The 15699-nt window shown below is 47.5% G+C and overlaps 1 protein-coding gene across 1 annotated transcript in view; it reads right to left on the reverse strand.

The window, feature by feature from the left end:
- The window catches only part of LOC149441702 (transient receptor potential cation channel subfamily V member 5-like), a 59624-nt gene that overhangs the window by 21292 nt on the left and 22633 nt on the right, over nucleotides 1–15699 (reverse strand). The window contains exons 6-10 of the mRNA XM_089657023.1: nucleotides 12559–12731; nucleotides 8730–8876; nucleotides 5626–5838; nucleotides 2663–2749; nucleotides 1127–1203 (exon numbers count right to left, since the gene is read on the reverse strand). Coding sequence (XP_089513149.1) covers nucleotides 1127–1203; nucleotides 2663–2749; nucleotides 5626–5838; nucleotides 8730–8876; nucleotides 12559–12731 — 697 coding nt within the window. The remainder of the gene's footprint in view (nucleotides 1–1126; nucleotides 1204–2662; nucleotides 2750–5625; nucleotides 5839–8729; nucleotides 8877–12558; nucleotides 12732–15699) is intronic.

Consider the following 15699-nt stretch of genomic DNA (forward strand, 5'->3'; position numbering starts at 1 on the left):
ACAACAGGCAGATCTTTGGCAGATGTCTCCCCTCAGTGAGCCCACAATAGAACCAGGGTCACTCTCTACAACTTCAGGCCCTCAAATCACTCACTCACGGCCCGCATGGCAGCAAGTACCAGTTGAGGCAAGTCTGCCTCCAGCCTTGCTTGGTGCAATCTTCTCTGGGGAAAGATGCTGAACCCATGTGCTCACAGAACATACATACCATTCCCAGCAAGCAATGGGGCCACCCTCCCCTGCAATTGGCCAGGGCTGTATCCATATTCATGCTGCTCATTTGCCTACCCATACCCGTGTTCTGGAAGGCTCTCATAGCTCCTTGAAGGCGAGCAGAACTCAAGGCAAACTCAGCAGCACCAGAGTATCATGAGCAGACCTGACTAATCCACAACAGTCTCTTTGTTAAGCAAGGAAACACAGCTATACTTATCCTGAAACTATACTAATCCTAACACCTACCTAGGAAGGTGTTACAATGGCTTTACTTTTCTGGAAGACTTTGATGTGTTCTGCACAGGGGCGGACTGACCATTTGGAAACTCGGGCACTGCCCGAGAGCCTGGGGTCAGTAGGGGGCCCCATGAGATGCCCATGGTACCTTTTTCATAGGCTTTTTTGAGTTTGGGCAAGGACACAGGGGCCCCATGATCCCCTATTCCCCACATGAGTTGTCTGTCCGCCCCTGGTTCTGCACTTATATGACCACTGCATAGCAAGTTCTGGGAAAGAGTAGAGTGTTCTTCTCTGTGAACTGTTATCGGTGAGTCCGTACTGTTGTGTTTCAAAGCGCCTATAGCTTAAGAACTGTTCTGGAGTGACATTTGTGCAGTAAAGCAGTTAAAATGCATCTTGAGTGGACGTCTAATTTTTGCAGGTAACAGGCCTTGGGCCGAGAATATGAGTGCATATGGGCTTCAGGCCAGAATAAGGTGACACAATATGGTGGAGTTTCTGTAAAACAACAAGCAGGTGACTATCAGGACTGTCCCATCAAAGAAGAAGCAGGGTGGATCCACATGGTGCTAATAGCCAGCTAATATAGGTCCTCCTTACAGACAGATTATCTGATCACCATCTCATATCTTTGGCTAGCTCACATAAAATTCTTCCCCGTGGTTCTTACATGATAAGTGTGAATGGTCCTCCATTAACAGCTTGCGTGAAGTACCTTGGATCTCTTGTCTGAAACAGGTCCGGAATCTGAAGAGGTTAGAGAAATAAACAGAATGGTTTGGAGAGTAGAAAAACATAACTACATAATAAATTCCCATCTAATCTCATTTTTCATCAAATGGAGGGTCTACCACAGGTAGTTTGCAGTCCTCTGATGTGTGCACCCACTGCTTCTCAGCAGTTGGAAAACGTTCCTTAGTAACTATTCTTTAATGGACTACCTTGGGACCTTAATAAAGTATCCAAAATTGCATGCTTATTTTTTCCATGAGGTGTAGCAAAGTGACCCCCTTCAAGGAGCTTGGTGTCCCCTGAGTGGATTTCTAGTAATGTGACAACGTGTAGGAGCTTTTGGTCCACTGGGGGCACAGAATACCAGCCCACCTGGCTACAGTATCTGAACCCAGAACAAGGGATTGGGTTATCTATGAACTGTCCCCTGAAGACTTGCCAGAAATAGCACCCAGCAGACGTTTCCCTTCTAGGCCCCAGGGTGTAAAGGTACTCACACTGTCCTTGTCCTGAAACTGTTGATTGAACTACTTTCAGGCCTTCTAGCTGGGCTGGTTCCTCTTCAAGCTTTGCAGGCTGTCCTTCCCCGGTGGACAGCAGGGCAATGGAGCTCCGTTTTTCAGCTTCCCTTCAGCTTCCAGCCTTCAAGCAGAACCCCACCCCCTTCTCTGGGGCTCCCTGCCAGGTCACACAGCAACACATCTAAACAATCCATCTTCCACACAACTCTCCTGCTGGTATGGCTCCCCCATATTTACGGGCTAATCTACCACACTACCCAGGCCTCTTAGCCTGGGATTGTTCAGACTCCCATGAATATGCAGATTGAAGTCTCCACTCTTCCGCCTACTGGCTTCTGGAGGCTTCCATAGACCTCCAGAACCAGGTGGAGGCGATAGCGTCTCAACCTGGTGAGTCATCCAGCCTGGCCTCACACTGAACCCTCAGAAATACGGGCTCACTCACTACCATGAGCCAATAATAAATTTACCTTATACTAGCACCACCTAGTGGGCACTACAGGTATATTCCTAGTGAGTAGGTATAACAAGCCACTTTCGATGGTTTATTTTACAGAAAAAAAATTAGCAAATGAGAGAAGGTTATTGTTAGACTTCACTCACATGTGCAACTAGGGGATGGTAAAACCAGGTGGTTGAGCTGTCGTTTACCAGACAGGAAGTGAGGGGAACTCTTCAATGGTAACCCAGATTGTGATAAAAATGTTTTAATTTATTATCGTATAGAAGGATAGATCCCCTTTCAGATTTTTATTTGTGTCTGTGTCTCCGTTGCGGAAGTTCCCTTGCTTCCTGTCTGGTAAAACCGTTGTCAGCAGAACAAGAAGTGAGGGTAGGTCTTGCTAAAAGTGCCCCAGACAGAAGTAAAGACCAGTCAGGAGTTGTTATACTTCCCCACTCTTTCCAAAACTAGAAAAAAGTGGCTTGACGTTCACTTTAAATTCTATGTTTACCTTGAGAAGTAAAAGTACAATTGCCCCGATGACACTGATGATCTCTCCTGCCAGGCGGAGGTGGTCTTCAGAAGTGAGGTATGATTCCTGGTGAGATGAAGAAGAAAATATTGAGAAGGTAGGAGTGACGGGACTGAAACGTACCAACATCCCTTCATGTACCAAACACTAGATTCTCTATCCATTGGGATTTCGAGGGCAAATGAACAACCAAGTATATTTCATAAAACATGTATTTTTATTTTTTACATCATAAAATAGAGCAGGGGTCCTCAAACTTTTTAAACAGGGGGCCAGTTCACTGTTAGAGGGCCGGACTATAGTTTAAAAAAAAAAAAATATGAACAAATGCGGACATAGTACAGGAGATGACCAGAGACTGCGGACATACAACGGCGGCGGGAATACTGGGCCGGCCGCTCCATAAGATGCACAGACATTTCCCCCCCAAGTGTGTCTTATGGAGCGAAATAGTGCCCCATCATTGGTGTCAGTGGGAGGAATAGCGCCCCATCATTGGTGTCAGTGGGAGGAATAGTGCCCCATCATTGGTGTCAGTGGGATGAATAGTGCCCCATCATTGGTATCAGTGGGAGGAATAGTGCCCCATCATTGGTGTCAGTGGGAGGAATAGTGCCCCATCATTGGTATCAGTGGGAGGAATAGTGCCCCATCATTGGTATCAGTGGGAGGAATAGTGCCCCATCATTGGTGTCAGTGGGAGGAATAGTGCCCCATCATTGGTATCAGTGGGAGGAATAGTGCCCCATCATTGGTATCAGTGGGAGGAATAGTGCCCCATCATTGGTGTCAGTGGGAGGAATAGCGCCCCATCATTGGTGACAGTGGGAGGAATAGTGCCCCATCATTGGTATCAGTGGGAGGAATAGTGCCCCATCATTGGTATCAGTGGGAGGAATAGTGCCCCATCATTGGTATCAGTGGGAGGAATAGTGCCCCATCATTGGTGTCAGTGGGAGGAATAGTGCCCCATCATTGGTATCAGTGGGAGGAATAGTGCCTCATCATTGGTATCAGTGGGAGGAATAGTGCCCCATCATGTGTGTCAGTGGGAAGAAACGTGCCCTATCATTGGTGTCAGTGGGAGGAATAGTGCCCCATCATTGGTGTCATTGGAAAGAATCGTGCCCCATCATTGGTGTCATTGGAAAGAATCGTGCCCCATCATTGGTGTCAGTGGGAGGAATAGTGCCCCATTGTTGGTGATAGTGGTTGAAGGAATAGTGCCCCATCATTGGTGTCAGTGTGGGGGGGGGAATAGTGCCCCGTTATTGGTGTCAGTGGGGGAAGGGGATAGTGTCCCAACATTGGTGTCAGTGGGAGGAATAGTGTCCCATCATTGGTATTAGTGGGAGGAATAGTGCCCCATCTTTGGTGTCAGTGGGAGGAATAGTACGTCATTGGTGTCAGTGGGGGGGAATAGTGCCCTGTCATTGGTGTCAGTGGGGGGTATAGTGTCCCAACATTGGTGTCAGTGGGAGGAATAGTACCCCATCATTGGTGTCAGTGGGAGGAATAGTGTAACATCATTGGTATTAGTGGGAGGAATAGTGCCCCATCTTTGGTGTCAGTGGGAGGAATAGTACGTCATTGGTGTCAGTGGGGGGGAATAGTGCCCCGTCATTGGTGTCAGTGGGGGGTATAGTGTCCCAACATTGGTGTCAGTAGGAGGAATAGTACCCCATCATTGGTGTCAGTGGGGGAAGGAATAGTGCCCCATTGTTGGTGTCAGTGGGGGGGAGGAATAGTGCCCCATCGTTGGTGTCAGTGGGGGGGAGGAATAGTGCCCCATTGTTGGTGTCAATAGGAGGAATAGTGCCCCATAATTGGTGTTAGTGGGAGGAATAGTGCCCCATAATTGGTGTTAGTGGGAGGAATAGTGCCCCATAATTGGTGTCAGTGGGAGGAATAATGCCCCATCATTAGTATCAGTGACACCAATGATGAGGCACTATTCCTCCCACTGACACCAATGACACTTAACTTGCTGACCCCTGTTCCAGCATACCTGGTTGCAGCAGCACCATCTGCACGGCACACTTACCTGTCAGCTGTCCTTCTTCACTCCGGCCTCTCCCTCACTCGATGTTCGTGGGGCCGCTTGGCTCCGCCTCCTCGCAGGTGATTGGACGCCTGTGTGCCTTTCCTGAGCTACAGTTCTGGCGCCCAATCACCGGTGAGGAGGCGGAGCCGAGCGGCAGCACGAACATGGAGTGAGGGAGTGGCCGGAGTGAATGAAGGAGCAGCGCTTCCTGGACTGGATCGTCGTGGGACTGGGACCAGAGCCAGGTAAGTTACAGCAGCCCCCTGCCCGCCCCTGTACTTAGTGTCCCCTTCCTCGCGGCAAATACACCCCTGCCGGCGGGCCAGATAAATGGCCTCGGTGGGCCGCGGGCCGTAGTTTGAGGATCCCTGAAATAGAGCATCACATAAAATCATATAGCAGTTAACATGTACATTAGAAGAAATCCATTCTTCATACAATTTGCAGTATACCTATGCTATACCGGGAAAGATCATACATAAAATTCATTGTACTTGATGTGCCTGCACAGATCCCCATATCGGGAAAGGTCCATTTCAAACTATGGGGGTTTATTTATTAAAACTGGAGAGTGCAAAATCAGGCTCACTTCTGCATAATAACCAATCCGCTTCCAGGTTTTATTGCCAAAGCCTAATTTAACAAGCTGAGGTTAGAACTGCTTGGCTCCCATGTACAGCTGCACCAGATTCTGAGTGAACCAACTTTAGTAAATCTCCTCCTATGTCTTCTTCATGTGTTAGGGGTATACAGTATCTACCCTTGAAGAAGCCATAGTTCGAAACGTGCTGGACCTGTCCCCATATGGGGATCTGTGCAGACACATCAAGTACAACATGTGTGTGCAAAAACAAAAAAATAAAAATTGTCCCATTAGAAAAGTGGTTAAGGTTCTTACATTTAGAGATCTTTGGACCAGCAAGGTGATGTCTCTTGGATTAGTTATGTTGTCCGGTCTTGGTTTAAGGGGGCGGTTGGCACAGCAAAGAGAGACACAGATCATGTAAAGGACGTAGATAAAGGCCAATGTCCAGAAATATGGCCGACCAAACCTCTGCCATTTTCTGTTGACTAACTCCTGGACTGGAGAGAGATCCAAGATCCGACGAGCCTAAGATAAAATGAAGTATTCAGTCAATAAGACCTGAAATATTGGCTCCCACAAACTAAATCAGTAATAGAGACAATGAGGAATTTGATTAGGCTCAATATTAAGGGACAGTTTTAAAACTTAACAGTGAGGCAGGGGCGGACTGACAACTCATGGGGCCCCTGAGCAATAGGGGATCATGGGGCCCCTGTGTCCTTGCCCAAACTCAAAAAAGCCTATGAAAAAGGTACCATGGGCATCTCATGGGGCCCCCTACTGACCCCGGGCCCTCGGGCAGTGCCCGAGTTTCCAAATGGTCAGTCCGCCCCTGCAGTGAGGTTATACTGCTGTCCATGGTTGCTTGGGACACTGGCAAACATTAAAAGTTGTAGGCCAGCCCCCATATTACCCCTCCTCCGCCCAGCACACCTCAGTTTTTGCTAGTGTCCTAGAAGGCAGGCCATCTTTTCATCACCTCCCCTGAACAAAAGACAACTTAATTTTGCTAGCCCTTCTTTGTGTATTTTTTTCTTGACAACTTCAATCAAGGTGCTGTGATACACTACTCAAATTTTGTCTGTTTTCTATAACTGTAAAGATCCCTTGTTGCTCCGTTGTTTGAGCTGGTCTCTACATCGCGGCTATCAGGATTGGCATATCCGTAGCATCAGCTTTGGGGCCTGGACCCTAGCCTGAAACTTTCCCCTTTTGAGCACTGGGCTTTGCATGGTGGGGTTTTCCCAGACAGTTTACTGTGTTGGTTAACCGCAGAGTTCTCTTTGAGTAAAGAGCTGAATAGCAAGCTCTGATAGGACCCTGTCTCTGAAGACTCAGAAAATAAGGCTGCTTTGTACTAAAGCATCAGGAGCTATATTACTACTGCATCACTGAGCACCTATTTCAACATTCTCACCACTGTCAGTTGTACCATGGTAAGGGTTAAGTATGAGGACCATGATGCCATTAACTGTCAGGTGGAGAGCTGCGCATGCGCTCTGCACTCTCTTTTCTGCCATTAAGCCCAGGGGAAGCATCATCCCACTGATGCTTCTGCTTCTAAAGCATGATCTGGGTTTGTGAGTACTTGACATCTTGAATCACATTGAGCCTAGTTGCTTATCACTGTGTGGTGCAATGTGTATGTACAGAGAACAGTTCCACTGCCATGGGTGACCTCAAAGAAAATTCTTCCAAAGGTCCTTTGAACGTTTATCTAGTGTCACCACAGGGGATTGATGCCTGTAATAGAGAGCCTGAGACCCTTATTGTTGTAGAATCATCAACTGCATCTTGTGCAGCTCCATAGGGTGGGCAGGGGCCTCCTCATGTCCACAAGGACCTCTTTGTCCACTATGGACTTCCTAGCTGACTGCGCCCAACAGTTACAGCAATCTAACTGAAGATGCTCTAAACGTGTCCTAGCCTCATCTTTGGCAGAGTCTGCCTATGACTCTGAGTCCCAAATTCAAAACAAGTCTGAGGGTACTGTTATGAGATCAGATTTAATGTCCTATCAGTCTCACTGGAGAGGTTATTTTTGAATCACCTGCAAATTACACAGATTTACAAGGGGTTGTTTCAAACCTGACTGACAATATTTTCTACCCTGCATCTAGAGGATCATCCTAATGCCACAGGCCTTTGTTAATTCAGATTTCCTACAGCTGATTCCTTTCCCTCACCTTGGGAGGGCTTCTTCAGCTGGTGTGTCACAATACTTCTTTCTGGTTGTCCAGAAGAGCATATCCACTTTGAAGAGTGAAGGTTCAGCACCTCATTGCCCGATGGTCGTTCAGCACCTACCGCATGTCACTATGTATGCTTAGGCAACCATATTGGATTTTTGGCATGTAAGTGTATTTTTTATCATTTTAATCCCTGCCTGATGACTTGTTTATTTATATTTTTTTCTGCTATTACCTCATTTTGAATATTAAAATACTACACTATTGGAGCATTTTTTCTTTTTGGGCTCATTATTGGCACTTTTGAGCCCCCTTTCCCTAAGGTGCTCTGTCACATTGGATCCATGCTTGATTGTGGGATCCCTCTGGTGGCCAAGACTGATACTGCTGGATACTGCTATACCTGGTCTGCCTGATGTGGTGATATTGGAGAGTGGTAACCTGTCCTGGATGGATGACACCTGGTGGTTAATCCCTGCATGATGACGTCATCCCTATACAGAGTTCCCAAATCCTGAGCACCGTGGAGTAGGTCTTATTTATTCCAACGCACAATACTTGTGCTATCTGGTTAGTGCAATGTACATTCATTTTCCATAAGCCACGACAGCCACGAAAGTCACAATCTTCATGCTTTATTCATCACCATTGTCACGCTGCACCGTATAGGTTTTTCTTAAGGACTTATTCTCCTGATGCTAGAATTATACAACATTCATTTATGTGACTTCTCTTAGCGCCGCATCCTACATTTGTTCATTACTTTTCATGTAAACCAATTAATGTACATGAATTGGGATTTTTTTTTTTAGCAAAGACACGGAGCAGAATACATTTTGGCCTAAATTTATGACAAAATTAGATTTTTTACATTTTTTTTTACTGGACATGTTTTATAGCAAAAAGTCTAAAATATTGTTTTTTTTTCTCAAAATTGTCAGTCTTTTTTTCCTTATAGCGCAAAAAATATGAAAAAAACAGGCAATCAAATACCACCGAAAGAAAGCTCAATTTGTGGGAAAAAAAGGATGTAAATTTAATTTGGGTGCTGAGTTGCACGACCACGCAATTGTCAGTTAAAGTAAAGCAGCGCTGTAATGCAGGGGGGTAATGGCTTGGTCATGAAGGGGGGTAAATCCTCAGGCGGGCAAGTGGTTATGATGCTGTGTGAATTTTGCAGTGATGAAAAGGGATCGCTCATGAACACACAAATCTATCCATACACACCTCTCTTTTTTTTGAAGAGACCACCAGATCCAGAACAGACGTAGGATCCCCCCATACATCGATCTCTGTCAGGTCATACAGATAGCAGCTAATGGGACCAAATGTCCATTGCAGTTGTCTCCTCTTCTGTACAATGTGCTGGAACATCTAAGGAGACCAATATTAAGTTAGGCTTTTTCAGTAAAGCAACGCAAAAAGCATTGAATGTACAAAATGAAGCCACTCATCCAGTCACACTTAGCCTTGCTATAGTCAAACCGCTTAAAGGTTTTTTTTTTTTACTGAAAACAAAGAGCACATGTTCTAAAAGGCAGAGCTGGGACAAGGGGGGTGCATTAGGAGCACATGCCCTGGTTGCAGTGTTGATAAGAACCCCCCCCCCGACCTCCTTAGTCTCCTCCCTCAGAACCCTTCAGCCCCCCTTTCTCCCTCAGAGTCCCCCACATTCCATTAGTTCCATGCGCCCATTTCCCCTTAGCCCCTTTATCCCACTGATAAAGTTGCCAAAGCAGTCCTCCTCACACTGACACACATTTGTTTCTTTCAGTGACAGCACAGATGCAGGGATATTTTTCCTTCAAGTGACACCATAGATGTAGGGACATTTTTCCCTTTCAGTGACACCACTGATGCAGGTGCTTTTTTCCTTCCAGTGACACCAACAAATCAGGGACATTTTTTCTTTCCCCACTGTTAGCACCATATATATATATATTATTATTTCAGGTACTTATATAGCGCCATCAATTTACTCAGCGCTTTACATATATATATATATATTGTACATTCACATCGGTCCCTAACCCTCAAGGGGCGTACAATCTAAGGTCCCTAACTCACATTCATACATACACATACTAGGGCCAATTTAGACAGGATCCAATATACCTACCAGCATGTCTTTGGAGTGTGGAAGGAAACTGGAGTACCCAGAGGAAACCCACGCAGGCTCAGGGAGAACATGCAAACTCCAGGCAGGTAGTGCCGTGGTTGGGATTTGAACCGGCGACCCGAGTACTGCTAGGCAGACGTGCTAACCAATTTGCCACTGTGCCACCCGTATATAAACTCAGTTTGCTGAACTACAGCTATTGATACTATTAATGTGCATGGACCACAAAACATTTTGCACACACCTCCCTTAGCCCCATCATTACCCATCTTTGCCCTTGACAATGAATGACCTTGTCCCGACACTGCCAAGTAGTACTCATGTTTGGGGCCCTATGCATTCAGGAATTTATGCCTGGAATCCATGGTGTATTTAGGTTTTGTGTTGCCCTAGGCAACACAAAAATTGGATGCCCCCTACCCACCAGAGAGAGCCTGACATTGACCAACACCAGACCCCTTCCCATGGAGAGAGCCTGACAGTGGCCAACAACATCCCTGCCCCATCCCCACTCACACCCGAGAGAGCTTTCCACTAATACCCACTCCCCCGCCAGCGACAGAGAGAAAGACACTCACCTTCACAGCTCTGAACATTCCCAGGAACGACAGCCGGCCTCTGCATCCACCATCAAGCAGCCCACAGCCTCTCTCGGTTCCCACCTGGTCCCCATGCCGCATATGTCCCTTCTTCTGGGGGGCAGCGCTGCCCCCCTAATAAATACCACCCTAGGCAAATGCCTTGTTTGCCTTGTGGTAAATACGCCCCTGCCTGGAATGCAGATATGTTTCAGAGACTGAACGAATACAGCACTAAAACCAAGTAACACTTAGTACAGCATTCAGCCCTGTCCACCTGAAGCATATTTTAGACTGTCTAGACTTTGGCAGGATGCAGGTAGTGGGGCAAGACGCTAAACCTATGCCTCCTGACAGGGCTGCTGTTAGAAACCATGGGACCCCATACAACCAACCTGACAGGACCCTCTTCCCCTAAAAAAAACCCCACAGTTTACTAGGCTTCATTTATGAATGAACACAGCGAGTAAACGGTACTGATCACCCATAGTGTTCATTTAGGAAAGGACGGGGATGGTTAATGTGAAATATTTACTGGACCCTTCCCCCAATCTCTATCCTGAAGGATCCCATTGTGTGCTTGCAGCTGCCGGTGGGAAGGAAAGGGGGGAATCCAGCAGCTCTCTGGGGGGTGGGGGCTCACAGGGGGACCTGGGCAACAGGGGGAAATGTATGGTGCACAGGGAGGGTGATGGGTGCTGTGGGGGGGGGAGGGGGGGACAAGAGAGCCATACAGGGGATCGGTTCCAGCAATTGCCCCCCCCCCTCATCCTGTGCCAATCACCCTTTCTGCCAATATTTGATTCACCCAGCTGCCTGGGCCCTCCTGCTGGCCTGGGCCCCCTACAGGAGGACTGGTGGTACCCATTATCCACAGCCCTGCCTCCCAAGCTCATTGAAATTCCAGCATAGGATGCACAGGGGCTAGGCGTCCTGTGTGCAAATAGCCTTAGCCCCAATTATGCTGCCTCTCACAATGCACAGTCTATGGAAAGGGTTTTTTTCTGTGTACTTGAAACCTCCTATAATCCTTGGTCACCAACTACATCAGATTTATTGCTGTAGAGGAGACAGATTTTCATAAGTGAAAATACACACAGTTAAGAATTGGTCAGGGTCAGGCTTCATTCTGTAGGGGAAGGCTGGAGGTCAACTTTATTTGAAAAAAAAAAACCCAAAGGACTTTTGTTTTTTGGATAAATCCTTAAAATAGCAATATTTTATAACTGTAAGATTTTTTTTTTATTACGATTTCTTCTCACATTATGGGGGTAAGCTCTTTTCTTCCAACTACGAATGGTATCTCCATGCCCAGTGATGTGAAATATAAGCAGGCCGCCATAAAATATGCTGTGCAGCTCATTACTATATTTACATTTGTGATTATATCCACCTCTTGCGCAGGGGCATATGTACCGCGTGGCAAACAAGGCGTTTGCATTTGCATCATTTTGCATCAGAAGGCGACGCACCAATGCAGAAGGGACACATATGGGTGTGAGCGGCAGGGCCGCCATCAGGGGGAACAGCTTACACACAAGTAAGTGGACTGGCTGCCGAGGAGGGCGGAGTGGTGGGAGGATCCCTGATGTGCACAGGGTGTGGTCGGGGGCCAGGGCCTGCTGTCAGGCAGGCTCCGGTTAGGATCTGCAGTGTGTGCCGGACTGTGTGGGGTGGGGAGGCCAGGGGGTGCCAGCAGAGGGCCTGTGGAGGAGGAGGAAGAAGAGGATGAGGGTAGGGTGGAGATGGGCTTAGCAGCTGGTGGAGATGGGCTTAGCTACTGCTTAGATCCTGACACCATGGTGCTTCCCCACTCCTGTCTTGCTGCCCCCCCATCACGTTGCCCCCCACCTGTTCTGCTGTCTCCCTTCATGTTGTCACCTCCTGTCCTGTTGCTCCCCTTTTTTTCCACTACCCCCCCCACCTGTCCCGCTGCAACACACTGCGTCCCACCTACCCCTCCTGTGGCCCCCATCATGCTGCCCCCCTCCTGTCATGCTGCCCCCCTTCTGTAACGCTGCCCCCCAAGTCCTGCTGCCTCATCTGTCATGCTGCCCCTCTTCTGTCTCCTGGCCCCCTCCTGTCCTGTCCTAAAGGGGTGGATCTTAAACAGGAGGGGGTGGGAAAAATTTAGATGATGGGGCACCCGATTTTTATCTTTGCCTAGGGCAGCACAAAACCAAAAACACTACTGCTCTTGTGTAGTATAAATACTTTTTAATGACAGAGGTCTTCTACAAGCCTCCCCCATAAGGGATATACTTTGCTGTTGGCCATGCATTCACTCTATCATTTCGGCAACCCTATAATACAATAACAATGAATGTCTCCGCAATGCAGGAATCTTCCATACACGTACCACGGTGTTACCTTCCACTGCCGCCATCTTCAGGGGGGTCAGCCCATCATTGTTGGTGATCTCTTCTAAGCCGGGTCCAAACTTCTCCTTGTGATGGCCCAAGATGAAGTCATACATCTGACAAGCAGACATTTTGTTGGACTGCAAGGCCAGAATATGGAGGATGGTGTTCCCTGCAAGAGAGGGATAAAAATCAGAAAACTAGGATTGGATAATGAATGGTACAAATATTTGCCCTAAATTAACATTATTTTATTTTTTTTTAACCTAATATTTGTTTTCTATTTGTCTTCTTGTGAGAATGACGTTCATGTTAACTATCCCCCCCATTGGATTCACTGCAGATGTAATGGCCACTATTCTATCCTCCTGCTCCTTGACCTCTCCGCAGCCCTCGACACTGTTGACCACCCTCTCCTCCTTGCCAAACTGCACTCCCTTGGTATCAGGGACGCTGCTCTCTCCTTGTTCTCCTCCTACCTTTCCCAACGCTCCTTCAGCGTCACCTACAACACTGCCACCTCCCCCTCCCTCCCCCTCTCTGTCGGGGTCCCCCAAGGCTCTGTCCTCGGGCCCCTCCTCTTCTCCATCTATACCTCCTCCCTTGGCAAACGTATTCACTCCTACGGCTTCAATTACCACCTCTATGCTGACAACACCCAAATTTACCTCTCCACCACCTTACTCTCCGCCCGCATCGATCCTGAACTCAGCGGCCAGACTCATCCACCTCACCAACCGCTCCACATCCACCTCCCCCCTCTGCCAATCCCTTCACTGGCTCCCGATTGCCCAACACATCAAATTCAAACTGCTAACTCTGGACCTACAAAGCCATTCACAATGCCCCAAACTACACATAACCGACCTGATACCCAAATACTACCCTACCCGTGCCCTCCGCTCCTCACAAGACCTCCTACGAGCTCCCTGGTCTCCTCCTCCCACACCCGATTGCAGGACTTCTCTAGGACTTCCCCCATCCTCTGGAACTCCCTACCCCAATCCATCAGACTGTCACCTACCCTCCTCACCTTCAGGTGCACCCTGAAAACCCTCCTCTTCAGGGAAGCCTACCCCAACCTCACCTAACACCTGACCTCACCTAACAACTAACCTCCTCCACTCCTCCCACCACTCCAATCCCCACAGCAATCTCCTCCTGTACCACCTTCCCCTCCCTCCTAGACTGTAAGCTCGAAAGAGCAGGGCCCTCGAACCCCTCGTGTATTGTATTGTTTCTGTCTTTTCTCATGTTCTGTTCCTCTTGCTACTGTACAGCGCTGAGCAAACCCTTTGGCGCTATATAAATACTGTATTATAATAATAATAATAATGCAGGCTTTGGATCCAGGCAGACCCCTGCAGCACATCTGTGCATGTGCAGGTTGGGACTTGTATGGGAGTCCCAAAGCTTGGAGTTACCTACGCCTGTGCAGATGTGCCGCAGGGCTTCACGTCCCAACAGGGCCTTGCAGCATATCTTCACACATGTGAGTTTCCCGCACATGGGCAAAGATGGGGCTCTTATGAAAGTCCCAAAGCTGGGCATGTCTCCCACTCGTGCACGGACGTGCTGCAGGGCTCCACTAGAACCTGAAGGCCAGGCAAAGCCCTTTGACACATCTGTGTGCTCTCCAGAATAACAAAGATGGTGGTGCCGAACGGGGGGGGAGGGAGCATAACTAAACAATCTTGAAGTTTATCTTTAGGTTTCCCACATTTCCTGCTTTAGTAGTTATTTATCTTTTTCTCGCTTGATAAAAAAAAATTAAAAAAGAAAAGCGATGAATCCTTTCCAAGCTGTCTAGAAAAGATAAACTAATAATTTATTGTCAACCTGGAAGAACAGGTCATAGGGTGATGGAAAAAAAGTAGCAAAAACTGGGTGTGGCTAAATTGTAAAAGAGGTGTGTCTTTTTCACAGGATTGTGATTGCTAAAACTCCTAATGACATTTATTTATTGTACATGAGTGTTTCAAGCAGTAACCGTAGATGTTATCCATGTTATCCATCATCATTGTTGGGATTAATCTGGTGAAGGAATACAATTTTTCAATGGGACCCCCCTTCTCAAATATATACATGTATGCTGTATATTTACTTGATCTTGATACTGGGGACCTTGTCTGGACCCTGTGTGCAGCTGCAATCAGCCAGCAATAGATCCCTATAGCAGGGATCTACTGCTGCAAGGAGAGCCTGGACAGAGCTGCAACAGAGGAAACGTCATGAGATCACTCACAATGTCACTTTTTAATATAAGGACATGATAAAGCATTGCTTTTTTCAGTATATTGATCTGCTACAAGTGCTTGTATGGGGTGCTTTGTAGCAAGATCATAAACCCAGAATCTGATCCATTCCCGAGGATAGTCAGTTCTAGCCTGCACTCCAGCTGGCAACTGAGAGTACCGCTGATTTCTGGTTCTGTGACGGGAGTGACTATGGGTGGGGGGCCCATGGAACACAGCCCCCTTTAGAGAGGTGGGGAGACCCCTGTCTCAGCTCTCCATATCCCATTATGTGTAAGTTACCCTGTGCCTGTTAGGGGTACAGGGTGAAATGTTCTAATATTGGTGTGGGGGTTGTTCATTGTTCTCTGCCATGCGGCTGCATCCCATTGTTCTAGCAAACTATTATGGGATGTAATGTTTGTGTATTGGTCATTGTTCACTGCCAAGTGGTGCATCCCTTTATTCTATTGTGTGTCTTGCTTGAGAGCAAAGTATTATGGGATGTAATGTTTCCGGCAGCCCTTCCCCCTGATGGGACAGCCTGCTGATGTGTTTCCTGTCTGGGTGTGTATTTCCCCGCCCTGTGTATATATCTTGTATCTGTGTTAAAATAAAGCAGTCTATTTCCTGTTTTTCATACAAGTCTGGTGCTGTCTCGTCTTGTATGACCAGCGGTGGTGTCCGTGGATCTGTGTTCGGACAGGGAAGGGGGAGTCTAACGGAAATACCCAAGTGCAGTCCGGGTCCGGTTACGTTACACCCTCCATAATTTACAGCCAAGGAAGCTGCCATCTTAGCCTATGTTTGATGGTGCTGCACATGTAACCAGTTATGACACCAACCATTTGATGGCTCGACAGTTTGGTTGACAGCAAAAGCAGCGGTGACAGTTCTCATTCACGG

Source organism: Staurois parvus, unplaced genomic scaffold (assembly GCF_062004578.1).
Source record: "Staurois parvus isolate SC_StPar_1 unplaced genomic scaffold, SC_StPar_1.0 ptg000957l, whole genome shotgun sequence".
NCBI classification, from domain to species: Eukaryota; Metazoa; Chordata; class Amphibia; order Anura; family Ranidae; genus Staurois; species Staurois parvus.